This window comes from Arvicanthis niloticus, chromosome 8, assembly GCF_011762505.2.
Source record: "Arvicanthis niloticus isolate mArvNil1 chromosome 8, mArvNil1.pat.X, whole genome shotgun sequence".
Classification (NCBI taxonomy): Eukaryota; Metazoa; Chordata; class Mammalia; order Rodentia; family Muridae; genus Arvicanthis; species Arvicanthis niloticus.
In genome coordinates, this window is record NC_047665.1 from 69,684,613 (window position 1) to 69,712,499 (window position 27,887).

At 44.4% G+C, this 27,887-nt stretch overlaps 1 protein-coding gene across 2 annotated transcripts in view; it reads right to left on the reverse strand.

Moving 5' to 3' along the window:
• The window catches only part of Pip4k2a (phosphatidylinositol-5-phosphate 4-kinase type 2 alpha), a 160,718-nt gene extending 142,103 nt beyond the window's left edge, over positions 1 to 18,615 (reverse strand). The window contains exon 1 of one of the 2 annotated variants that reach the window (XM_034510551.2): positions 18,248 to 18,615. In XM_034510551.2, the coding sequence (XP_034366442.1) occupies positions 18,248 to 18,391 (144 nt within the window). In that variant the 5' untranslated portion in view covers positions 18,392 to 18,615. The remainder of the gene's footprint in view (positions 1 to 18,247) is intronic. The other variant, XM_034510550.2, reaches the window with a different exon arrangement.
• Positions 18,616 to 27,887: the final 9,272 nt, after the last annotated feature.

The following is a 27,887-nucleotide window of genomic DNA, read 5'->3' on the forward strand; positions in this document are numbered from 1 at the left end:
ATGCTAGTGCAATGTCTACACAAAGCTTGTAGGAGTCTGGTTTGACTTAGGGCTCACTCCATGAGATACAACCCATACCTGACACTGCTTGGGTCCAAGACCCTGAGACTAAATAATGCAGCCCAAGGATGGAGGCGGACACCATTGCTACATTCTTTTACTTCTACTAAAAGAATGTAGCAATGAACTGACTCCTAATGACACTCTGCTACACTCCTTTATCAGGGCCTTGCTCAGCCATCATCAGAGAAGCTTCCTCCTGCAGCAGAGCAGAACAAATATAGAGACCCAGAGCCAGGCACTATGCAGAGAATGAGATGGAACACTAGGCCTGAAACGGGATGTCTCCAACAAATCACTCCCCCTAAGAAACCCTGAAGAAGAGGAAGTACAAACAGCAAAAGAGCCAGAGATGACAGAAGAAACTCAGGAAACAAGGCCTTCTAAATACAGCAGGGCCAATGCTCACATGAAGTCAGATACTAAGGCAGCATGCACAGGGCCTGCACTTACGAACTTACAGGGCCTGAGGCAGCACGCACAGGGCCTGCATGGGTCTGCAAGGCCTAGAGCTGAAAGGAGTACTCACAAGTCCCTATCCTTAACCCAGAAACTACCTCCAATGGGTAGCCAGTTGCAAATGAAAACCTGTTTCCTCAAAGGGAAGTCTCACTGTTGAAACAAACAACTCTTAAGGACAGGCTGCACGCCCAGCAGTAGACAAACAACAGAAAAAGAACTCACAGGCTGCACGCCCAGCAGTAGACAGACAGCAGAAAAAGAACTCAATGGTATCTTTGAGGGTTTCTTTCTCAAGCTGTGCCAGGCCTTTATTTTTTTAATCTAATTTTTATTTTTATTTTGTTTATAGATATTCTCCCCCCTCCCTCTCCCCCCCACAGGTCCTTTGTGCATAATCTATGGCTTCCAGTTTGATGACTTGGGGACTTCTGAGCGTGCAGATGCATGGGTCTCTGCATCTACTGCTCTTCCTTGTGCCTTCCCTTGGCCTCTTTTCCTTCTGTTTTGTCTTAGACCTTATGTTGGTCTTTGTTTTATCTTATTACCTACTTGTTTTCCAATGAGAGACAGGAAGGGGCTGGATAGGGGTATGAGGGGAGGTGGTGTAAGAATAAATTGTAAAAATGAAATTTTAGGTCTCAACGTGAGTTTCTTAGGTTCAGAGTTTCAATTTACACTCAAGTGTTAGCTGCCCCTGGGGTGCATTCCAAGGGCTTGAATAAACATTTCAAAGGCACAAAAGACCCAAGATAGAGGCAATAAAACACCTGGGTAAACGGAAATCACTTGAAAGGAATTCTCTCAGGAGCAAGATACAGATGTAAATTAGGATAATTGGGATGGGGGCTAGATGGAAACCAGGCTTGGGAACGGATGTTTGATATATCCAATCATATGTAACCGCGCCAAACTTTCCCGCTCTCCCCAACCCCTACCCATAAATATCCCAAGTTTCCTGGGCTTGGGGTCGGAATCTCTATCTCTTGCGTGAGATATATTCCGGCCCGAGGGCCCTCGTCATTAAACCTCCTCTGCAATTGCATCAAGAAGGTTTCTCGTGTGTCCTTGGGTTCGTGCAGGTCCGGACTTGGGTGAGAGTCCCCTTTTGGGGTCTTACAGTGGGAAGGAACTGGGAGACGCAGAGAGATGGGAAACCTTAATTGGGACATATTATGTGAGAAAAATTCTACTGTCAATAAAAGGAGAAAAAAGAATATCTGTTATGTTTGAATCAGAAAGGTCTCCCTCTCACGTTTCGAACACTTGGTCTCCAGCTGGTAACTATTTTAGGAGCTTTCCCAGGGTTTAGGAGGCGGGGCTAACAAAAGAAGGTGGGTCACTGAGATGCACTACTCCAGGCCACTTCCTGTTGCTCTCTCCTTCCTGTTCCCTTGAGGTGAACAACTGCCCTCTGCTATCCCCTACACTGCCATGTTGTCTGGTCCAGGCACACAGAGCCAAGCAAATATGGAGAGGACCCTCCGAAGTGGTGAGCCACAACAATCCCCCTCACGTTGATGTTTCAACAGGCATTGATCTCAGGCACGCTAAAACCACACTATTATATTCTGAAAAGGTAATAAATTTCCCTCACCTCCACGTAGTCAGTAGGAATCCTTGGGTTAGTTTTAAGAGCCTAGGCTCCCTGCCCAGTACTAGGGATAGACTTAACCAACCACACTCTCTTGACATTCCCCTTTTAACACACCACCTACAAGGCAGTTGGCTTGGGTTGAAGATGAAGAAAACTAAGGAATTACGATGCACTGAAATATATACACATTTGAGGAAGCCAAGATCATTTCCCCCCACAACGATGAAGTTAAAACGTGGTCTTGATAGACTTCTTAACAGATGAAGGGTCACTAGTCAGTAAAACGCCTGCCATGCATGCATTAAGACCTGGGTTCCTAGAAGCCATTAAGAAGACAGCTTAAGCTAGGTAGTAGGACAAAAGCTTATTTATGTCACTTCAACAGAAGCTAGTGCCATCTGTGAAGACAGACCTCAAGGTGTTGTCTTGCTTTATCATGGAGGGGGAAGGGACCAGCCTGCTGTTGGTTGGTACCATCCCTGGTAGTCCTGGGGTAAGAAAGGAAACTGGGTGAACAATGAGGAACAAGCTAGGGAGCAGCACTTCTCCAAGGCCTCTGCTTCAGTTCCTGCCTCCAGGTTCCTGCTCTGACTTCCCTCAGTGATGGACTATGAACTAGAAGTTAAAATAAACCCTTTCCTCTCAAAGTTGCCTTTGGTTATATTCTCAAGCTTGTAGCCTTAGCCTAGAGCTGGAGGGGAAGGAATTAGGAGAGGAGGGGGAGAGCGGAGACTTGAATTCGGCTATCAGAAACAAGTGGGTTTTCAAAATACCTTCTTAAAGGCATCAAAGAACCAGGGTAGCAGGAGAGATGGCCTGCCAAAGACAGTCAAAGTGACTGTCCTTGACATATGTTGTATATGGAAACTCAGGGCAGAGCCTAGCACCCAACCAAGAAGTGGAGTCCACCAAGAAACCCCTTTTCCCTGTGGCTGTGTTAAAGACTGACACTCTTGGGGCTGGGAAGATGGCTCAGTGGTTTAAGAGCATTGACTACTCCTCCAGAGGAACCATGTTCAAATCCCAGCACTCACACGGCAACTCACAACTGTCTGTAACTCCAGGACCTGACACCATCATACAAATATACATGCAGGCAAAACACTAATGCACATTAGAGGGAGGGAGGGAGGGAGGGAGGGAGGGAGGGAGGGAGGGAGGGAGGGAGGGGAAAGAGGAAGGAAGGAAGGAAGGAAGGAAGGAAGGAAGGAAGGAAGGAAGGACAGACAAGATACTCTCCATATCAGCTGAATGAAGCCAACTCTTCCTGCAAGGGACTACAGCCCAAATTTACATTACAAAAGGTCCAAAATAACACAGAAGTGTTCAAAGTCTAGTACCCAGAGACACATGACAAAAATAACACCCTCCCATGAGTCACACTTCCACCCTAAGATTCAAGAAATCCTGCCTCAGTAACTGTTCAAGAGAAATGGGCAGATCTCAACCAAGAAGAGTAGGCTTGGCAATAAGGAGTCTGGGAAGAACCAGCAGAAAAAACACACTCTAGAAAACACCCAGGAAGATCAGAGACAATGGGGCTGTCACCATCTGACACGCTTATGGAACAGCTTAGGGCACATCTTTTGATAACGGGACATTTTAGAGATATGTCTAAAGGCCTCCAGAGACTCAAACCTCATGGAACAAGTCACAAGGACACTGCACTGTGACTCTGCCACACAATAACATCACTTATTTAGAAATAACTTCAGTCTTCACACACTTCTCTTGGTGGGCATTTTGCTTCCACCAGCGTCTGAGGAAGTCTCTCTGCTCCGGGGCTGAGGCGCAGCTCCTGCCTGTTTTGTCTGGCCCTGTGGTTCCCCACACATTACTACCACCTTGCAGCAAGTTCCCCCACTCTCAAGACGTTGTGCAACCAGCTCAGCAGAACATTCTAGTAGTATGCTCAATCATCGCCCAACAACCTTCACTCGGCGATGAGGACTGGGTGTGGAAGGGCTCCTGGGACACCAGTTGGGGACAAATGGCCTACTCATTCAACGGTATTTTTTTGAATGCCAATTCTATATAAAAGCATTTTTAGGGTGTATATACGACAGGATTTTCATTCTCTGAAAATTACCAAATGTAGTTGAGAGAGAATAATAAAAAACAAGTAAGCAATTGTTTTAGACAGTGTCTGCCACAGAAAAGGAATGAGCATGTGAGGTTGGCTTACAACCTACATTAGGTTACAGGGGCCATCTGCACAGGAACCATTTGAGAATCCAGGGAAGAACATTGTAATTAAACCAAGAAGAAATACTCACTGAAGTTCTGTGGTTGTTTAAGGACCAGAAAACACCACTGTGGCTATTCCTATGTGACTACAGGGCAAGAGAAGCAAAGGGAGGGAACCCGTGAGGGCAAGGAGGGGAGTTGGGCCAGGCCAGCAAGCAGCAAGAGATGATATGACTTGCATGCAGAATGTCCCCACAAGCTCCTGTGTTCGAAAACCTGATCCCCAGCTGGTGGTGTCTGCTGTTTGGGGAAGTTGTGGAACCTTTAGGAGATCCTAACTGTATCAAGAGTGTGTGTGTGTGTGTGTGTGTGTGTGTGTGTGTGTGTGTGTGTAGGGGGGGTGGGGGGGCTGACAGTTATATAGCCAAGCGCCACTTCTGGTCTTGGTGTGTCTGTGTCTCTGTGTGCCGGCCCCACCCCACTGTCCACCCCACTTTTCCTTCCTCTCATCCAAGATGTGTGCAAGCAACCTCGCTGCCACCACGGCATTGAGCCTCTCCCCCTGCCATGTTTTCTGTGTCTTTCCTGGCAAACCCTGAGCCAAAATAAATCCTCCCTTTAAATTGTTCCTTGTCTGTTCTTTTATTTGGTCACAATGAGAAAAGCAAGCAACAGAAGAGCCGTAGGAAAAACCAGTCTAAGTGTTGTTCTCCATGTGGTGGGAAGTCTGTGGAAGTGACGAGCTGTTGTGCATACATCATAAGCTCATCTTGCCACTGCTGTAGAGGACCTGGATTCAAGCAGGGCATGGGAGAATACGGGAAGCCTCCCTGCATTCTTTATGGCACATGACAAAAGCATTATGCTGACTCCAGCCTTAGAAGAGTGTGAACAGAGAGCAGAAGGACTGGAGCTTAATGCCTGGGCACTTAGCTTGAGTACATGTAGAGACGGTGGTCTGTTTACAGAGGTGACGACACAGGCTTCACACATGACAGGAACAGGTCAGAAATCGAGCAGAGCATTCAAGAGATAGCACTCGCTTCTGCCACTCAGTCCCCTTCCTTCTTTTATACTGTTCAGGATCCAAACCACACACACTGGGCAGGTCTTCTTGTGGCAATTGACCTGAACAAGATATCCCAGGCATGGCCAGAGGCTAACTTACCCAGGAAAATAACTTACCAGTGTGTGCCCAGACCTGTGTCTCTGGGGGATTCTAGACTATGTCTAGGTAACGAAGGAGATTAATCGTCACACTAGAAAAGAAGTGGCTTATGAAGATGGGATGAAGCATTCAGATCAAGGCTGGTAATGAGGAGGACACTGCAGCCTCCATGTCCAACCAGCGACGGCTAACCACATATGGCTACAGAGAAACTGTAATCAATACAGCAGTGTGTATCTGGTACCTACCAAAGCAGGCAGCTCCGGGCATATTTGCAGACTACTCTGGGGAACAACGGGGGTGGAGGGTGGAAAGACCAACACTGACGACTTCTGTACGTCCAGTGATTTTTAGTAAGGTATTCGCTGTGGGAGAACTATGAGATACAATGTAGGTCTATGGAGAAGAAAAGGGGGAAATTATTCCAAACAGTGTAAAATGCAGCATGGAGGGTGAGTGCCAGTGTAAGGATACCCATAAATTACCAAGTGACCCAGTCAGCACTGCGAGCTTGTCTAACATCAATTTCTTATCTCTTCAAATTGGAGCCCAAACTGGTGTTCCAGCCATCTCCTAACAATGCCCACAAATCATCTCTTGGTTTTCAATCTTTTTGGCAAGAGAACCCTTTCTTTGCCTGTATATTTTATATCCAATTCCTCAAAGAAAGAAAGAAAAGCAAAAACCTGCTTGAGGACAGGATATGCGGGCCTTATTTCCCCAGGCAATTGGCAATTGGCTCTGGGACACACCAAGGAGCCCTGACTTGAAAGCAGAATATCCTGGCTGGTACTTTTCCAAACTAGTAACAAAGTGCCTGCTAGTTAAAATGCCCATTGTGTTCCAGCCCCACCACCACCACAACAGCTTTGTGAGTAAAGGCTAGAGGCAAGTTCCATGAGCCCCAGTGTAGGAGGTGAGGCCCCAGGCTACAGCCAGAACCAACCACTCACTCCCCTCCTGTCATCTCTGCCAGATGTTGGCCTCACGTTGGCCTCACAGACCCTTTTCCAACTTCTGTAACCAGGATAGTCCACTTGATCTTCACGATCCCCCTCAAGGATCCCCCTCAACGTCACCTCTCAGAAAGTGTTCATCAAGCCCCCAAACAAGCAATCAGGATCCAGCCGTCTTCCTCCCGTCTCCCCCTTTCTTCTCTCTGCTGCTTCAGCCACACGGTGCAAGTGTGAGCCTCTGGGCCTTTGCATCCTGGGCTGTGCGCTCCTCATCCTGCCCAAGGCCTCACCTCCTTCATGACTTTGCTCAGTGTGGTCTTCTTAAGCTTATGCTCCATCCACACAGCTCTACGGCCTCCACCACACTCCAGATGTGTGTGCCTGTGTCTACCCTACGTCTAGATGTTCAATTTGCAGCTGAAGCACCTTGAAGTGGCTCTTATGTTAAAAAGAAAACAAAGTGAGATATCGATTCGATAGCTCGTATAATTTCTAATTAATGAATGTGAATTAGATTTTGACACCTCTAATCACTTGGTCACTTGTGGAGGTATTAAAGATAAAAACAAAAAAAAATGAATACAGTGACAAAAATAGATAAAGCAAAGCTAGGACAAATAAAAAAATTCTAAAATAATGATTCGTAACTTGTAGGAATTTTTAATCCCAATTTGGGGCTTGATCTCTAGTTCCTGAATAAAAGACACACAACTTTTATTATTTACAAACAGCACAAGAGCCGAGCAGATAACTACACTCTATGCTATTAGAACTTACTTTTCTATCAATAACCCCAAGTTATTATTTACTATGTTTCATCTGAACTGCTCTTAACTCCAACTGGCCAGCCCTCGGGGCCACATTCTCATGACTCACCTAACCCATGGTGGCTTCTCCTCCATTGGCCTTCTTCTCCCCTCTCTCGTGGTTTTCCTTTAACCTCTAGCCAGGGAACCCTAAAACCCACCTATGTCTCTTCTGCCCAGCTACTGGCTGTTGGCATCTTATTCACCAATCATCATCAGAAATAACTTAGGGGCAAGGTCACATAGCAACACCTGTCACTTGGGTCTACCTGCAGACAGACAGACTCTCCTGCCTCTGGGGCAACCAGGTCTTTTAGAATAAAAACAGAATCAGGCCGGGCAGTGGTGGCGCATGCCTTTAATCCCAGCACTTGGGAGTCAGAGGCAGGTGGATTTCTTAGTTTGAGGCCAGCCTGGTCTACAGAGTGAGTTCCAGGACAGCCCAGGCTATACAGAGAAACCCTGTCTCGAAAAACAAAAAAACAAACAAACAAACAAACAAACAAAAAAAAACAAAAAAAAAAAAAAAAAAAAACAGAATCAGGCCAGCCCACTACAATAATTCACGGACACATAATATCAAATACAATGGTAATCTGATAATATGAGCCAGGATAAAGTGATAGTTAATTTATCTATGACCTAATAACTTAGTATGTCTTAGCACTCATAGTGTTTTTAAAATAATAATGGAAGCTACCATTTAATAAGAATGTGTGCCAGCAGCTACTTAGGCATTTTACAAGTACAGTCCAAAGATGACTACAATCTTTCAACTTCCACTTGTATAAAGCATACTCATGCCCGTTTCAGTTTTCACCTTCAGACTACATTCAATAAAGTACTTGACAGTCAAGACTTTATTTCAACAACAAAGGCTCTTTCTTAGATTGTGTGATGACTGATCCGCAAGGTCAACTTGCTGAGATCTAGAAACAGTTTTGGGAACGGTCTCTGGGCTTCTTATGTGGGATTATCTTGATTAGTTTGAGGCAACACACATCCACTGTGAGTGGTGTCATTCCTTAGGCTGAGATCCTACACTGATAAAAGGAAGTCAACTGGGTACAAGCATTCATGTGTCTCTGCTTCTTAACTACGGATACAATGTGACTACCTCAAGCTCCCACCTCCATGTCTTCCCTGCAGTGATGGTCTGTAACACAGAATGGTAAACACAAATACCGCTCAATTTGCTTTTTTGTCAGGGTATTTTATCACAGCAACAGGAAAATCAACTAAGACATACAATCTTGTCTAAATATAGGCACGAATAAGTGTTCTGAGCACACTTTAAATAGGCTAGGCTGAGATGTGAGGCCTAGAAGTATTGAATACACTCAGGATATATTCAATTATGCTAGGTTTATCAGGACATAACCCAGTGCCAGATGAAGAACACCTATCCTAACTGCATCACTACTTCCATATGAAGTACTATTATCACAAGAGGCTCTGTATAACAATCCAGCTCCTAACTACTTCCATTTGAACATTTTTGAATACTTAGAATTAAGACACTTAACTAGGGATGGCAAGATAGCTCAGAAAGTAAAAGGTGCTTGCTGAACAAGTCTGACCACCTGATATTCATCCCTGGAGCCATGTAAAGGTGAAGGGAGAAAGCCAACACACAAAACCATGCTTTGACCTCCACACATGCCACATACATAGCAATGAATACATAAATCACACATGCCATATACACATCATAATAAATACATACTTAAAAAAAAAACTAAAACTGTGAGCCAAACCGAACCTTTAAAAATTAAAGACAGACTGACAATTGTAACTTTAGGTAAGTGTGATGGTTATTTTTGACTAGCCTAGAAGATGACTGAGGCTTTCCAGAGAGAGTTAAATCACAAAGGCTCTGGCATATTCAACAGTTTAACGCTTGAGAGGTTCAAATTTTAAAAGACTTTTAGCAGACGGTAACCTGAAGGTGTAATGAGAATATTGGAATTTTGGGTTCTGAAAAAGAAAAAAAACAGAAATATTAAAAGAATATATTTTTGTTTTAATCCCAGGTGTGGGATATGGAGTTGCTGACTATGCTTTGGTGCCTCGTGCTCTGGAGCGGGAGTGATTTTGCCAGCTGCAGGCAGTTTGTGCCATTGGTGATGTCTGGAATTCTGGGGACTTTTCGGAGGGCCCTGAAAGGCAGGGTGGGTTATTGGTTGGTTGCTGTTGATCCAAGTGGTGGTGTACAGAAAAAAAAAAAAAAAAAAAATGAAATTGGATACCCTGACAGTGACGATCAAACTTGCCCCAAGTAACTTGATGCTTCAATCAATAGGAAATAATTTAATAGTAACATCATCTCCTTTCTGACCCCTGACCTTATTTAGGGATCTCTTCCCTTCCCCATCTATCTTTTTTTCTCTTATTTGGTGTTAGGGCATTGAAAAGGATCTAAGAAAAAGGGTAGAGAAGGGTGGAAGAAAGAACCCACAAAGTAGCCAAAGACCAGGCTATAGTAGGCTTAGTATTAAAAAGTGGGTCGGTCGCTAAGAACATGCCTTTGAAGGGAGTATGTTGGCCTCTTGCCACTTCCTATTCTCCCACTCTGCTTCCAGGAGCCATGAGGTGAGCAGCACCTGCCTCATGCTCTCAGCACTGCCTCCCCTTAGGCCCAAAGCAACATGATCCAAAGTAAGCCTTTCTTCCTTGTACTGTTACTCTAGGGTAGGCCTGTTAGCTATCAATGACAAAAATTCTGACCGGCACAGTAAGTTACTGTTTTAAAACTCTCAACAACAGTTTTCTATGAATACATTATATATTTATTTCTGCCTACATGCTTTCCACATAGCAATGATTTTTTTTTCCCTCTGTCATGGGAAAAAGGAGTTTTTCAACCAGTTTTACCCAATGTCAACAGTTCATGATTTCTACCCAAGAACAGCTTCCAACACTAGGAACTGTGTACGAAAGCTCTAAAAGAAATGATAACAGACTCCTGGACCTAGGGTTAGGGTACAGGTCAAAATCCCACATCTACCCAGCACTCGGTGAGGCAGTTCATGCACTCAGTCTACTCAAGTTCTCTGGTTCAGCATTCGGCCACTGCTGCCTGCATCATCTCCCTACACCAAGTTCACCTTATCCTTGGAGGTGTTCTTCACTAGGCTCCTTAAGTCCCTGCACAGTTCATGGACAGAATTCAGGGTAACTGTAAACTGAACAGGACTCATTTAAGAGTGTTATTTTGAGACAGGAATAGTCCCTTTCTCTCACTACAATAGGGCTCCCTGGAGCAATAAATTAAAGAAATGATGTTTAAAGTACATACAGGGACTGTAGCTAAAAGGCTTTAGCAAGTCTAGAAATGAGAGAAATACAGCTGAGCACGGATAAACAGTAAAAAAGAGATAACATATTCCCAAATTAGATGGCATGTCTCACCTTCCATTCCCAATCTTCCAGAAAGGAAAACGATTTCACTCACTAATACTTTTGATAGTTAATCTTACTATCTCTCTCCCTCCCTCCATCCCTGAAGCAATGACCCTCAAGGTGCACAAGCCTGAACTCTCTGGAACTTCTTCTCTCAGCTTGTTTCCTGTTCCCTCTTTCTTCTTCCTCTGTCCCTCTCTCAAAGCCCCACAATTCTACCTTCCCCTTCCGACACCTACTTCACCCTTTGGTGGTTAATCTTCATTGTCAACAAGACAAGAATTTGAATCACAGTGGAAACAGACTTTGGGTTGTGTCTACAAGAATGTTTGTGTTTCCAGGAAAGCTTAACTAAGAAGAGAAGACCTGTCCCGAAGGTAGACAGCACCATTCCATGGGCTGGGGTCTCAGACTCAATCAACCAACATACATTTCTCCCTATGTCTTGATTGCAGACTTGATGTAACCGTCTCTCCCTCATGCTCCTGCAACCATGTCTTCCCTGCCATGCTAGACTGACACCTCGAACTGTGACCCAAAACCTGCAATACCTTAAATTGATTTTTGCAGGTATTTTCTCACAGCAATGAGAACAGTAAATAATACATTCCTCGATAACTATGTTAGTTACTTTTCTGTTGCTGTGAAGACACCATGACCAAGGCAACTTATAAAAATGGGCATTTAAGTGGGGCTTTCTTATAGTTTCAGAGGGTACATTCATGAACATCATGACAAGGAGCAGGGCAGCAGGAAGGCATGGTGCCGGAACAGTAGCTGAGATCTTACATCTGGGGAGATACAAAATATGTATCTATTCATCCCAGATGGAGAGAACCCATGACAGACCAAAGTATGGATACCACCAAAGTCTGACTTAATGAACCAATGAGTTTTATTGCGATTATTTACAAGAATATTTATGAGGGGCTACTTAAAGGAACAGAAACTTAAAGGAACATCCCAGATGGAGAGAACCCATGACAGACCAAAGTATGGATACCACCAAAGTCTGACTTAATGAACCAATGAGTTTTATTGCGATTATTTACAAGAATATTTATGAGGGGCTACTTAAAGGAACAGAAACTACTCAGAGACAACTGCATCACCAAGGCCCACTCCAGCACACATGAGAGCTCACAAAGCCAGGAACCTGAAACACTGTGCACCTGCAGCTCAACACATTAGAGAATATCCTTTCCTGGTGCCTCAGCTGATCTAAATCCCTTCCAGGTAGCTCAGACTTGTTTCTGCTCCGAGGCAGCTGGTCTCATCTCAGAGTCTTTGCAGCTTTGCTTTTCCAGAGTCTGCATTGCAGCTCAGATTAACTTTGTCTGAAGGACTCTTGGCTTTTGTTTACTGTAGTAGTAGACCTACTGAGTCTGGTCAGTTTCAGGGACTTCCTGAAGCTATTTTGAGTTGTTTACCTACCTGCTTAAGGGGCTTCCCTGCAGGATGGAATGTCTCAATCTACATTCCTCAAACAGGAAGCAGGAAAAAAAAAAAAATGAGATGCTGGGCCTGATGTGGACTTTTGAGACCTCAAAGTCCATCCCCAGTGAAACATCTTCCAAAAAGGTGTGTCTCCTAATCCTTCCAAAACAGTTCCATAAACAATGAACAAAGCATTCAAACATATGAGCCTATGGGGGCTAGTCTCATTCAAACTACCACAACAATTACCAACTGTTTGTGGAAGAGTCTCAACTCTTTATTTCCACCCTCCTAATTGTTCTGGAGTTCTAATCCCACAAAGTGATAACCACACTACCCACAATCATCACCAGCAAGTCAGTATTCCATAAACTCTAAAATTCCTTTTCAATGCACAATCCCTCTCTTAGCTTTTCTATATTACAGGAGTACCATATTAAGGCAGTGGTTCTCAACCTGTGGGTCATGACCCTTTTACAGGAGTCCCATATAAGACATTTACATTACAATTCAAAACAGTAACAAAATTAGTTATTAAATAGCAATGAAAAATTTTATTATTGGGGTCACCACAACATAAGTAATTGCATTAATAATGGATTAATAATTAATAATTAATAATGCATTAGGAAGGTTGAGAGCTAAGGCAATTCATCACACACAGCTGGGGGACAAATTCTAAACATTTATGTTTAAAGTCATGCCTTCCTCTGCCCAGAAACTCAAACCACCATCACCTAAAATCATACTAGACCTCATCCTCACAAGACCGGCTGAATCAGTGTTTGAAAAGTCCCCAAGTGATCCTTGTGATTTATAGACATAATAAATTTGGAAAACTGTTGATCTAGTGCTTACTAATATGTTACCAACATAACTGTGTTGGGTGGTTTGGTCTTGTGCACCATGTATTCAGATGCTGATCTCTATGCCCAGACATCTGTCTACAGTCCAGACAATGGCCTGGACAAGCATCTCTGGTCTCGATGTCATGTAAAAATTGTTTCTGGTTGCTCAATAAAGAGCTGAGTCAGGCTATTACTGGGCAGAGGAGATAAGAAGACTGGACTTCTGATCTCAGCTGGGGATCCCAGGGGTCAAAAGAAGTAAGAGAATGACCAGAGAATAGAGGGGAGAGGTGCCATGAGGCAGAAGGTCCTGGAATCATGATGAGGGGTTGCCAAGGGATTCACCATGAGGACACACAAATGGAACAAAGCAAGTCAGGGCAAGACTCAAACTACAAGTAATATGGGGCCCATGGCCAGGATGCAGATAGTTTAGAGGGTTAGAATAAATGTCTGTCTGCCCAGTCGGAGTGCTTAAAGCTTGCCAATAAACTTAATAGATCTTTGTGTCAATTATTTGGAAGCTAAAACAGGAACAGATAAGGCTATCATCCACAAATTACATAACTGCATTTAAATTTGGTCAGTTTAAGGAATCATTTACTGAATCCTAATTATGTACCACGAGGCTTTGAATACATTGTCTCATTTAACCCTCAAAATAGTTCCGTGAGGCAATCTTCCATGTTAAGGATGCACAAACTGAGACTCAAGTGGGTAAACCAGCTGCTTAAAAACCCATAAACAATGAAACAGGAATTGATCCTAATCAGCCAGACCACAAACCATCCTTCTAAGTTGCACCAACTCCTGTCAGTGTCAATTTATGTATTTCAAGTACATGCTGGCAAAATTAACTGCTCAAGATGACCGAATGTTCTATCAACACAGATTCTGTTCGTTTATTGCAGTTCTTGTTGGCAGTCTTTCTAAAGGCACCGCAGATCATCCTGCCTTGGGGCAGCATTCTGAACACTAACAACATACTAAGGTGTTTGATTGGGTGAGAAAAAGATAATAATCACATCTTTGAAGGAAACACTAAGCTACTGCCTTAATAGTAAACTGCCATGTATGACTGTTTCTTTCCTCTGAAAAGTAAAGGGAAGATGATATGGGACTAGCTCTGAAATGCATGATGGGATGGGTTCCACTTGGTGAGCTCTGTCGAATATCTAGCTTCTTTATATTTTAATTCCTTATAATGTCATTTTTCAGTCATTATCATTCCATAGTAATCCATACCACTTACAAACCTAGCCTCCTCCTCCTCCTCCTCCTCCTCCTTTTGTCTATATCCAAATAGCAACCCATGGAACCCACAATAAATTACATTTCTGGAATACAATATTACCTATCTTCAGTCCCCACCTTGTTGAGAATAAAATGCATGTTTCAGATGCCCCACATGGAAAACTTCATATTCTCTAACCCACACATGACAAGGCAAGTTGTCAGAAGTCTGGCCTGAGCAGATCCCCACAGGCATGAAGATCAACACCAAACTCCATCCCAAGGGCAGATGTCTGCCCACCTAGCTCTTAGGAACTCTCTCTAGGGGTTCTTTTCCTACATACTTTCTAACTAACTTAGTCCAAGAGGAAACTACAACTGATTGAATCCAGACAAGTCAAGATCTTCAGTGTTATTTTCAGGCCTGAATTGGAAAACAGACCATTCTTTTGGAAAGCAGAAATGACAAGTTGAAATTAGGAGGTCAACAGTTCCCAGTCCCACAGAGTTTCTCAGCCGGCTATGAACAAAGTAAGGTATATAAAGCCAGGTTGGATAGGAAAATCAGACTGTACCATAGTACCTAGTTCTGCTTCCTATCCTTCTATCTCCAAAATTCCCATAATATTTAAGACTTTTCCTGTAACTTATTTGTGTTTCTATGGCTCGAAGCCACAATGCTCTAAAAGCAATAAAGTGGTTATTTCTAAAAACAATATTTGTTTTACATAAGTTTCTTCATACAGATAACACTGTGTCTTCCTTCATATATCTAAATAGAATTTGATACTAATCTCCAAAGAGCTAACATTTCACAGTGTATAAAAATCTTTTAGAATATCTATTTAAAACAAACCTTGGCTCAAAGCATTCGACATACACCCTGCACTATTAAAACACCACTTTAAGAAGCTAACTGCCTGATCATTCTTAGTTTAATTTTGAATGTAACAAGATAAAACTGCCTCCTTAAGTCATCTTTTCCTTTATGTATTCAATTATATTCTCTGCTTAAAATGCTTAAAATAAAAATTGGCACAGATCCACACACTGATGGAGATTTTAAGTTAGAAAGCAGTAACATATCAAATTAAGCGCACAATGGCAGTCTTATTCTCTACACGGAGCACTGTCCAAATCAAGATTTTTCATTACCACTACAATGGACTGGAAAGTTTTCACCTTAATTGTAAGTTTCTACATTTCAATCAAATAGACTTTGATTTAATAGATGGCAATGAAGTTCAGCTACAATCAACCTGGCAAATTCAGTTCAGTTCCTCCCCCCCCCCCCAAAAAAAATCACCACAGATCTCAGATCTCTCCCTCTTCCCGTCTAGGCTTTGAAAAATCCCCAAAGGTCTGCATACTCTAGGACTCCTAATATGATGCTATTCAACTAGTAAGCTGTAGAAATAATTAAGTCATCAAATTAAAAAGAATTGCAACTCATCAAGTCCAACAATCCCATTTCCCAGTTACAAACAGTGGTCCCCAAAACTGGTTAATATGTCTAGTCACAGTTGAAGAATTCAAACACAGACTCCACCATAAGACACTCACATGATAAAAACGTATGGTTTCTTTTCAGTGCTCCAAATTTATGGTTGCTTTAAATATCCAATAAAAAGTCTGATGGAATTTTAAAAGCAAAAAATTGCTATACCCATGGTAAGATTCTTTTTGCTAATCCTAGCTACACTAAAATTACAAAGGAAGGGCTCTGATTTGAATTATCTGCCTTCTCAAATGTCCCCATTTATATACATGCTCATTATTGATAATGTGGATTTACCTATTTTGATATTATTCTATAAACTTTGGTGCACAAAAAGCATGGTAAAACATCTTCCTGGTACCAATAATCATTTCCTAAAATAAAACCAACCAGAAATACATGACTTGCAAGCATGGGGGAGGGGTATTATTTAAAAAAAAAAAAAAATACATTGATAGAAAAAAGAAGAAACGTAACTGTCTTATGTCAACTCACATTTCTCAAAATAAAGGCACATGGACGAAAGGGAGAGTCATTTTAGCATCCCTCCCCACTGTAGCAGGCTCCAAATGTGTTGGTATGTGTTGAATTAATAAAATGCTTACATGATACTCTATGCTGGCAATGTATATACTTAGAATTAGTAACTGTTCTTGAGAGCAACAGAAAGTAACACTCAGTGTTCCTACCACCATTCATTCAGTATTTTCCAAGAAGAGTAACTGGAAAACAAATGTAGCAACTCAAAAATAAGTAAGTACAAGGTAACAACCCAAATGTTACAGTGAAGTGCACCCAATGGCAACTTTTTCCAGACACTCTCAGTCACTTCTCCCCTACCCCGAGAAGCATATTGTTGCCACTGCTTTACTATATTAAACCTAGACACACATACAAACACTCCTGACCAAAACACCAGAACTCTGAAAGGAGATTGAAAAGGGCCCCTGTAAACATTGGGTCCACGCTCAACTGGTATTTATCATAGTTGCAGTAATTAGGAAGCTGCTAACAGTAACGTAAATAACAAAAAGAACTTTACAAAATCAAACATACCTAGAGGCTTATGACATTGGAAAACTGTAACTTCACTTTCTGAAATAAAACTGGGGGGGGGGAGGGGGTCATTGCTGTCTGCTGTTTTAACAGATGACATTCCTAACAACTAAAGATGTCAGTAAAATGAACCTTGGTAGATCCAGCAGTAAAGTAATAGATTTCTCAACTCTTTAAATCGTTCCAGATAAACACAATCATCTCCATATTGCTTCACCTTTCTCCAGCTTTTTCCACTTGGGGGAAAACTATAAATAAAAGATACTGAGCCATTTTAAACAACTCTGTTAATTTGAGAGTGCAAAAACCACACTGGCTTTCTGTCACTTCTATTATGCTGAAAAGGACACCAGGGTATCCACCGAAATCAAAAGCAGAGCAGCAGGCTTACGCTCTGCCTCGGAAGCTGGCAGACTGCAGTGGGTAAGGTCACGGTCAAAATTCACAAGCTCATTGAAACTTCCAAGGCTCAGCCAACAGCGCCTATCATGTTTCCTGATCCCATCTAAGTAGATTAAAGCTGCAGGAGTTTTCTCGCTGTCAGATCAGCAGGAGGCTATTTCAGCCCCCAACACTGCAGTCCGCAGAGTCCGCAGCCGCGCGCCTCCTTGCATCCCTGGCTGTGCGCTAGGCTAACCTCCCCAACGCGCTCCCCGCTAGCCTTTTAAACAATCTCTCAAATGGATACAATTAACTCTAGACCACCTCAAACTCGCGCCCGCCGGGACCCCCTCCGGTTGTCACCACCAAGGCTGCCCTTCCGCAGTCGGTGACTTCTACCTGGCTCCCCAAGGAGGGGGGAAGCAAGGGGGACGGAGGAAGACTCCCCGCCAGGAGGTCTGGAAAGGGCACAGCAGCTGGGCGATGCGGGAAGGGATGGAGAGAAGACGCTCAGCACCAGGGCCATGTTTACGATGCTGTTTTTTTTTTTTTCCTTTGCTCCCCCCACACACAAAAATTCTCCTAGAGTCTGACAATACTGCCTTTAAAGGAAAAAAGAAAGCTAAGCTCTCAAGCTGCCGCCCAAAATCTTATGGTTCACTCTAGTCCTACCGCCGAGAGGCTCCGAACGCTTCCTGACAGGGACAGGTACACCTGCCCACCGGCTCAGGACAGGAGGGCCCATCGGTCCCAGACAAGTGGAGCGATCGTTCGGACTGGGCCCTGAGCAGTCCCCGCTGGGACTGATAACTGAGACGGAGAAGGTCCCCGTACAAACTTCCCGGGCAACAAGCACCAGCGGGAGGACCGATGCGGGGCAGGACAGGCGCAGAGAGGCTCAGAAGCACAGCACAGAGAATGCTACTCATCCCGCACCCTCCCTGGGTTCCAAAGGGAGCGCAAGCGCCGCTGGAGAAACCCAGGAGGCGAACGCTTATCGTGGGGTTAGGGGTACCCCAAGAGGCGAGTGGCCAGAGGGCCCAGGACCGGCCAAGCCAGGCGGCTAGAGGTCCCCGCCCTGCCACCGCTGCAGCAGGAGGAGCAGAGCCGGGAGGCTGAGCCCGAGGAGCAAGAGGAGCGCGCCGCAGAGGAGCCTTACCGAGTGGTTGACCCCCCACATGAGCACGCTGAGCAGCGGGTCGCTTGCCCGGAACAGCTTCACTTTCTGAGCCACAAAGTGCTTCTTCTTCGTCTTAGTCTTGCTCGCCAGGACGGAGGACCCCAGGTTGCCGGGGGTCGCCATGGCCGCAGTCTCAGTCCCCTCCACTGCCGCGCCGCCGAGGCCGGGGACCCGCCCTCCCTACACGCTAGCCCAGGGAAGCAGCCGCATCCCCCGGGGCGGCCGCCGCTGCGCGCTTGCTCCAGCCCCGCTCCGCCCGCGCTCGGTCCTGGGCGCTCGCTCCGCCCGCTCCGCGCGCTCCGCCGCCTAGGCTGCAGCTGCGCTCGCCTCGCGCCCCCGCCCGACTCCCGCCCGCCGCGGCTCGGCGCACAGCCCGCGGCTGGTCCAGGCGGCCGGCGGCTTCCGCGTTGAGCGCCGGCGTCATGACGCAGAGGCGGGCGGGGCAGCGGCGCCGACGGGCGGGGCGGGTGCGGATGCGGATGCCGGACCGTTAAGCTGTTCGGTGCGCTCCGCCACCGGTGCTAGGCGAGCACCTCCTTGGCGGCCGCAACCGACTCTCTGCGGAGGCTGCTGGGGAGTGCGGGGACTCGCGCGAGCATGCCTTTTTCGCACCCAGGGAGGAGCAAGGAAAGGATACGGAGCCTAAGGAGATTCGAGGAGGGAGCCCCCAAATGCATGGGGCAAGCAGGAATGTCCCGGAACCTCCGCTTCCTGTGCCAAGGGCCTGGAGAGTTCGTGGGACCCGGAGCGCTTCATCGGGACCCGAGCTTTCCCAGCATCTAGGGAAAGGACCTTGGCTCCTCTTGGTCAACTGTCTGCCAAAGAGTCCCTGCCTTGAACTTCCTAACCTTACGCCTTTTGGATTCTGGTTGGGCCTTCCCACGCTGTCGAATACTAGCACGTCTTTCCTAGCCTACCCTGGGATTCCTCACTGAAAACTCCCTGCTTTAGTCAGGACAGCCATGTCCCAAACTGGACCGCTTGCTTGGAACTCATCAACCATTTTTACAGACCACCCTTTTCTTCTCTTATTCAGGACACACACCCTCTAACTTGAAAATGTTTTCCCTTTCACCACCACCACCCCACTGAAATTTAGCCCTCCTTATGCTGGCATTTGTTGTTCCAAGTCTACAATCCAATTTAGATCTTTCAAGAAGACAAAGAGGGGGCAGATCCTGTGGGGGACCTTCCTTACTCTTCATTTGACCTTTCAACACGATTGCCCCCAAGTCCCCTTGGTCGTTCTAACTTGTTGATACTATCCCCCCAAATGATACCTTGCTTCTCCTGGTACCAATGGTGACCATTGTTAATGACTAAGGGGGTTGAAGATAGTAACAAAACCAGCCTAAATTAGTGCTGAGAAGTCATAGGCTTGACCCACCGTTCCACTAGTTGATCAAATCGTTTAACCAGAGAATGATGTTACTTGTGTGAATAGGTATAATCTGACACAAAGGTCACTTTAGGGACTATTCTATAGACTGTTTGTTAGACTCAAAACCAGCAGTAGATAAAAGTACACAACGTTGCAGACCTGTAATCCTGACACTCAGGAGGCAAGGCTGGAGGATCAGAAATTCAAGATTATCCTCAGTTTCCTTGAGACAAGCCAGGTATACATGAAATCCTGTCTGGGGTGGGGGGAATGTACAGTCCTTACCTTGCTGATACCCCATAAACTCTCACCTGACCTCAGAAAAGAGCCCGTCTGAACCAGTTTTCATAGCTTGTCCACAGGCACCTTTACACAAGAATCTGCAACCAAATTCAACATTCTACACAGCCCACAAGTTGTTTCATTTCTCTTGCTTTATTGGAAATAGCTTTCATATTGCTGTTAACCCAGCTAGGAGTTCATTTATTTAACAAATTCTCATTGACCCAGACTCAAGAGCTTCACATCATCATTGATTATTGCTCTTTATCACCACTCCACAGAAACCTGTACCAGCCCTTGTCCTTGAAAACAATTACCTCTTTCCTCCTGATTGAAATGAGTCTTTCTACTTCAATACCTCTGTAGCTCTTTATTTGTTCACAATCACTCTAATGTACTTAATTATATATTAATAATGCAAGACAATGGGCTTGCTGAAAAACTAAATTCAGTGACAGCAAAGAGCTGTATGAGCCTACGAGAACAGGAAATGGGCACCTCTGGGCATTGTTAGGCAACCCTTCTCAGAGAAACATGGGCACCGATGGGCCAGAGGTCATGATTTCTCCTGGGAAGGGCAGAAACAAGGACAAGAAAACAAAGGTATAATCATGAAACATTGATACATCCTGCTGAATCCTGATTCAGCACCTTTGCAAGAGGCTTCCATAGTGAAGGGAGGCACGCCTATTTGCATTTAAACTCTTTTGCTGTTGGTTCTGAGGCTGAGGTCAATCTCTAAGCAAGGAATTGTTCAAAAGACAAGTACTAGCAGGGAAATGTATGATTGACAGGCTCCTGGCGCTGAGTTGTTTTTGCTTCTTGCAGCTGTTACTTTGTTTTTCCTTCTCTTACTATAACCAACTTGACACACATAAAGCAGTTTGAAGCCCTTCATCAAAGCCACAATGCTGACGGTGTTACAATGACTTAGCGTCCAACCAGAAATGGCTGTGGGGAGAGGGTAGATGCTCTATGATTTCCACCACCACCACCATCACCACCACCACACCTCCACCCCACCCCCACCCCCAACACACACCCACAGAGCCTGGCTGGCCTGGAACTCCCTATATAGAAAGGAGGCTAGCCTTGAAATCATAGATAGATCCATGTGTGTGTGCACCCTCTGAGTGGTGGGGTTAAAGGTGTGCATTACCATGCAAGATTTGATTTTGTTTAATTTTACTACACTTTTGATAAAAATATTTCAATTGAATAATTCTGACTAGGATTCTCTAAGGAGAGGAGAATCAGCAGCTTTCTTGGTTTAATTTTATCTGGTTGTATTTGTATGACTTTATTTTATTTGAAATAGGAACTCATGTAACCCAATCCAACCTCAAACTTGCTATGTAGCAAAGGATGGCCCTGAATTCCTGGTCCACCTGTCTACGTCCTAACTGATGGGATTATAGGTCTGTACCAGAAACCTCTATTTTGAGTGTAGCAGGCAAGCACTCTACCAACTGAGCTACACCCCAGAGCCTTTTCACTGCTTTAGGTAGAAATCACAGAGAGCTGTAGGATGAGTCCATTCCATCTTTGTATGTTCTATAACGTTGTCATTCAAAACACTTGGAAGACCATTATTAAAGTAAATATAATGTCACACCTAGCTAAAGGATAGTGAATGAGTGGGGTCCAAATACAATTAAGCAGGCTCCAATTAGGATCCATCTTCTGTAGGAAGACACTGCTGTGAGATGATGCTATGTGTGAGTCTCTGGGGTATGATATTCAAACTCCTTCTGTCTGAGGTTTTGCACTAGTTTTAGCAGCTAGTTAGAGATTTATTTTTCAATTTAAATATCTATGGCCAGCCTTCTGGTTTACCTAGTTGACTCGGAATTCCTGGATAATGGCTGTAATTTCAAGAATCTACCATTGAGTTGCTATCAATATGATTAGTCTGGTGTAGGAGAGAAGTTGGAGCTCAAAAGCTATACACAAGGGCCAGTCGTTTCCTGGATTGTCTTCTATCACCCAGTTTATATTCAGAGGATAAGGATTTAAACTAGTCAGGCATGGTAATGCACGCCTTTAATCCAGCACTCAGGAGGCAGTGGCAGGCAGATCTCTGAGTTCAAGACCAGCCTAGTCTACAGAGCTCCAGGACAGCCAGTGTTACACAGAGAAAACTTGTCTCAAGAAAAAAAATTAAATTAAATCAGAGTTAGGTAGGCAGGAAGCTGGGGTGGGCCGGAGTCAACTCACCAGGTTTCAGGTCTTTGGCATATAGGTCTCTATAGCAGAAAGAGAAATTTCCAATGTAGGAGAAGCAATCAGTGAATTACAGCAGATTCATGAGTCAGAACATGTGATGCATCCATGAAAAACCATACAGATTGAGGATATAGCTCAGATCAGGTATGAGGCCCTCTGCTCAATCTACTGCTCCCAATAAATCAGCCAGGGGTTCCCCCCACCCCAGATTTCCCCAATATTTTCATAGAAATTATAATGGTATAGTAATTAATCATTATTATTAATCACCAATGTTTATATAAGTAAAAATAAGATACAAATGATATACCTGGCCTGATTTTGATGTGTGAGTGTACATCTAAAACACAAACTATGATATTGACAGCGTTCTCAGGGGTACATTTTGGATTATAGATGATTTTTACAAAACATTTTGCATTTTTGCATTTTGCAGGTTCTATAAGATGAATGTTATTTTTTATAGTTTTCAAGCACAACCATCTTCCCTAGTTGAATGAGTAACCAAGGAATGGCATTTCACACTGAGAGCCCAGTTTCTGTAAATGAAAACTTCGTATGTGAAACTGTTAGAAGAGAGCCTTATGGGAGCTGAGGGGATGGCTCAGTGGCTAAAATGCTTGCTGTGCAGATATGAAGTCCTGAATTCAACACCCCCCACCCCTCCGCCCCACCCCTGCTGCCCAGCACCCATGTAAAAGCCAATCCTGATAGCAAATGTCTATAATCCCATTTCTCCAAAGAGAGGAAGACAGGAAAGCTGCCTGGAGCTCAGAGGTCAGTTGACCTTGCCTGTGCAGAAACAAGGCAGAAAGTGAAGCAACTGAGATTGTCTGACCTCCTCCAAACACATGCTATAACACACAAGGACACCCATCAAATACACACCCACAAACACACGTTCGTGCGTGTGTGTGCACACACACAGTGTGGGGAGGAGACATTTCAGGTACTCTTTACCACTTATTACTGTTATCATAATATTTAGGCAGTGATGAGCCAACTTCATTGTGGAACATTTAGATCATATTTCTAGATGCAGGAAGGAGATGAACTTCCCCTCCCCTCAGTTTGCAAAATGTTTTTGAGGAAAAAAGATAGCTGTAGATTGAAAATAAATGAGCAGTATCTGCCCAATGCATAGAGCCTTTGAGTTTTTCATGGATGTAGAAAAAGGTTGGTTTTGTTGTTTTGAGACAGGATCTCTGTAAATAGCCCTGGCTGTCCTGGAACTCATTATGCAGACCAGGCTGGCCAAGAACTCACAGAGATCCACAAGCATCTGCCTCCCAAGTGCTAAATTTAAAGGTGTGCACCACCACACTCAGTCAAAAAAGTTGAAATTGTGACAAAATAATTGACTCAAATGAGTGTAGAAGCAACAGCAGTAGTAAGCACGGTTCAGTGTCTGCAGAACACTGCTGAGTTGAGTGGGAATGTTAAATGTAAATTTGGAAATATTCACAAGCAACTTATGAGTTAGCTGGGTTTTTTTTAGGATAACATACATTATCTCACTTTATTAGCTTTTTTAATGTACAAATATGTATAAAGATTGATGAAACTCTTTGATACAACAAAAATGTTGTATTAAATATAGGCTGTGAATGCATTTTCATATCTTACTAAGAATGCCTAAAACCAGCTTAGTGATACAGCTCTTTGATCCAGGCAGATTTGGGAGGCAGAAACAGACACGCCTGTGAGTTCAAGGCCAGCCTGGTCCTATTTAGCAAGGCTTAGGCCAGCCATGGCTACCTAGTGAGACTGTGTAACAACAACAACAACAAAAAGAATATCTAGTCATTCAGATTTTGGTTGCTGTTGTGAGGCTAGAGATCAATGTCAAAGCCTCTTATATAAACATACTTGGCAAGTTCTGTGTCACTGAACTAAATAAAGAAAAATTCTGCTTTTAAATTTTGATTTTGTGTTTGCATGTGTGCTTGTGAACAAATGTGTACATGGTATGTGCACCTCTGTGTGTACTTACTGAGGCAAGAGGACTGGGTGAAAGCCCCAGAGATCCTGCCTGCCGTCTCACTGTCCACAGTTTGGGGTTACAAATATGTATTCTAAACCACACCCAGCTTTTTATCTGAGTGCTGGGGACTTGAACTCAGCTCCTCATATTTGTCCAGGAAGCAGTCTTACCCACTAAGCCATCTCTCTAACCACTACATCAGGTCTTTGGTTTGTTTGTCTGTTTGTTTTCTGCCCCTGGGAGAAAGAAGGGAGGCAACATGATTTAAATGTGTCCCCCAAATTTCATATGTTGGAACTTAGCCCCTGAAATTACATGTCAAAGTTATTTGAAAGGTAGGATCTTGGAAATGTGAATGGATCAGGAATAGATTGGTCCATCATGACTGAGTAGGCTTGTAGTAAAACTGGCCTTCCAGGTTTGCCCATCTCTCTCCTGATGCCCTTCATCCTTCTGCATGGCATTAGGTCTTTGACAGATGCTGGGCAGGTGTAGCATCAGATGTTGAACTTCTCAGCCTCCAGAGCTGTGCACCAAATACACTTCTATTCTTTATTATAAAGTCTTCATTTCACGCATTCTGTTTACAGCCTGTGGGCATATTAAGAGGGAAGTTCTTTGTCAGTCAACAGTGTCCCTACAAACTGGTCTAATCTTCATCAGTGGGTAAGAATATCTGATGAATTAGATTCTGGCCAAGGGGAAAGTCTGTGATATCCACAAAGCAAAGACGCAAGGCAGCCCCATTTTGTGGAAGCCAGAGAAGACCCTACTGGGAATAAAGGCAGTCTCACAAGATGCCTGTGAAGTTGGCCTAATTCACTGTGACTGGCAGGAATTAAGTCTGATTATTATTAAGGAGCTTGGTGTTTTCCTTGATGGTTTTAATTTACATTTAGGAAAAACAGACTTATGCAATTCATACTGACTGTGCCTACTATGTGCCAGAAAACATGCTAGGTACTGCCCGCAGTTTCTTCCCTCACAATTTCTGGCCTGAGAAGATGTGGACTAACTAGGTAAACAATCACATAATCACAGCTGCAAGGATGGCTCTGGAGGTAATCAACCCTGAGAAGTGGGAGCAAACAAGCAAAGCCCAGCTGTGGTGTTTGTAATCCAGCACTCAGGAGGAGAAGGCAGGATTGTAAGTCCAAAGCCATCCTGGGATACGTAAGAAGATACGGAAGGAGTGGGGGAGGGAGGTGCATAGAAAAACCTCTCCGAAGGAAAAGTATGTAAGTCTGAAAGAAAAGGGGTCAGCTAGGTAGAGTGGGTTGAAGAGTGGCCTGGACAGAAGGGCCTGCCATCGTGAGGGCTTCTGCCAAGGACACAAAAGAGAGGAGGCAGTCAAAGCCCAGGATGGGAGGAGCTAGCTAAGCCAGTGACCAAGACCCTGGCGACGGATAAATGCAGCAGGAGCTTGGGAATTTGAGGGTTTGTTTATTCAAAGATCCCAGTGGCTCTAGGGTGGCAGATAGATTAAAGCGACCTAAATGTCAAATGAGGGAATCGAATAAGGAAACTGTTACAGAAATCTGGAATCTTGGCAATGATGACAACGGGAAGGGGGGAACTTGTTTACGAGGAGCGGGGTGTTGTAAGGTGGGGGTGGGGTGAAATTACAAACCCCACCACCTCCCTGCCTAAGGCAGGTTTAAGAGAGTAGCAACCAAGAGGGCCTGATGCAACCACCTTGAAGGTGGCTACGGTGGAATCCACCGCCTCTTAAAAGTCTCATTAATAGAGTTAGGGTTTCTTTTTCTTTTCTTTTGTTTTTGTTTGTTTGTTTTATTTTGGGGGGCTTTTTTTGTTTGGGTTTTTTTTTTTTTTTTTTGGTTTTTTTGTTTGTTTGTTTGTTTTGTTTTGTTTTTTTGTTTTTTGAGACAGGGTTTCTCTGTGTAGCCCTAGCTGTCCTGGAACTCACTCTGTAGACCAGGCTGGCCTCGAGCTCAGAAATCCACCTGCCTCTGCCTCCCAAGTGCTGGGATTAAAGGCCTGCGCCACCACCTCCCAGCTTTCTTTTCATTTTCTAAGTATATATATCACATAGATTCTTCACTAAAGAAAATCTAAGGCGCCGGAAAAGTGGCACATGCCTATAACGGCAGCACTTGGGAGACTGGGACAAGACAATTATGTGTATGAGGTCAGCAAAGAGTGAAGAGAGGAAGGAGGGAAGGGAAAAGGTGAGAGGAAAAGAAGGGAGAAAATCTAGAAAAATGACTGATGCATACATTTGGAATACACCTAAAGCAATGTGACTTGGGGTGATCAAGACCAGCTCAAGGCCATCTTCAGGGTGTTATGAACAACATTGTGGGGGTGGGGGGGGTGGGAAGGGAGAAGCTGATAGGCGGGTCCTCCATGGTCTCCATGCCTCTGAGAACTGAGTGAAAGAGTCAAAGCAATAGCTGGCAAGCCAGCAAAGAACTTTCCTTCTGTCATGTTCAGACCTAGGGGCTGAGATGGTTAATGCCAGGCAGTTCCTGTCCACCAAGAGGAACCTGGGGTCCCGAAGCTGTCCCGACTGCTCCCCGGGCTGTTTCCACTTCCTCCTCTTGGTTCTCAGTTCCTGAAAGCTGCTGGGGCCCCCTGCAGAAGCAGAAGTAGTTCCGGAGCCATGGGTCAGAGGCACAGCTGTCACAGCACCCCAGAACCTCCTGTGGGCCTCGCTCCCACACTGGCAAACCCGCAGCACCACCGTCTTCACTCCCAAGAGGCATATGATAGACTAGAATCTCACCAAGCTGTCTCTGAACCTCTACCTTACCTCGAAATTCTGTCTCTGAATGTTTTCCACTTGGGACTTAGGTGTCAAGGGCTCCTTACTTTCTGTTAATAACCTGGTATCTCAGACATGCCCTAGTCGCTTTTCAGGCCTTTTGAAATTTGGCAAAGTTGAGCTTCAGTGGTTTTACAGACTCAGAAAAACACCTCTTAATTTTTCTTAAAAAAAAAAAAAAATAGTTTTAGGGCCAGCTAACAGTCTGTATTATACAGAAGCCACAGAAAACGTCACTGTTACAGAAACTTTAGATCTGGATTTTAAGGGCTGTAGATGGTTGGCTATTGGTATTATTCATGTTCTGTCTGCATTAATTTAATCATGGCAGGCTTCTTCCAGGGTGAGTTGGTACTTGTCAAACTAACTCTCAATGGAGGCCTGGATTTTCCTCTCTTCATTGAGGCTTTTTCTGTTTCAGCTTTCAAAATTAAATTTTAAGTAGGTCATTGAACTGGTATTTTAGAACCTTGGTAAAATAGAACTCAGAGAGTCTCATCTGAAGACAGAAATATGTTCGTTATCTCTTTTCATCGTTTCTTTGTTGCCTATGCATCGAGAGCTGAGAAGATTCTCAGTGTGGAGATGAACGAGACACATTCTTGCCTCTTCTCTAAGCAGGGAAGATAAACCTGGAAGGACGCTGTTTTCAGCGTTATTTAGTGGATGCCATAGTGGGATTTTAGGGGTACTGCTCTGAATGAAAACAAAGGAAGGAGGAACCGGTGTGGGCAGCGGAAGGAAGGACCGTGGGGTCCACAGAGCCAAAGAAGGATGCCCTGAGATGGTGGCGTTCACAGTGCGCCTGACTGGACTGGGGCTTTTTTCCGTTGTGGTCTTTGTGCTAAATTTGTCGACTACATTCCTATTAAGAGAAAAGGCAGTGCAAAAGTGAACGGACTACAAAGAGACTCCCCGCCCCCGCGTGGCGTCCCGCCTCCTGCCCTTCCATTTCCTCTTT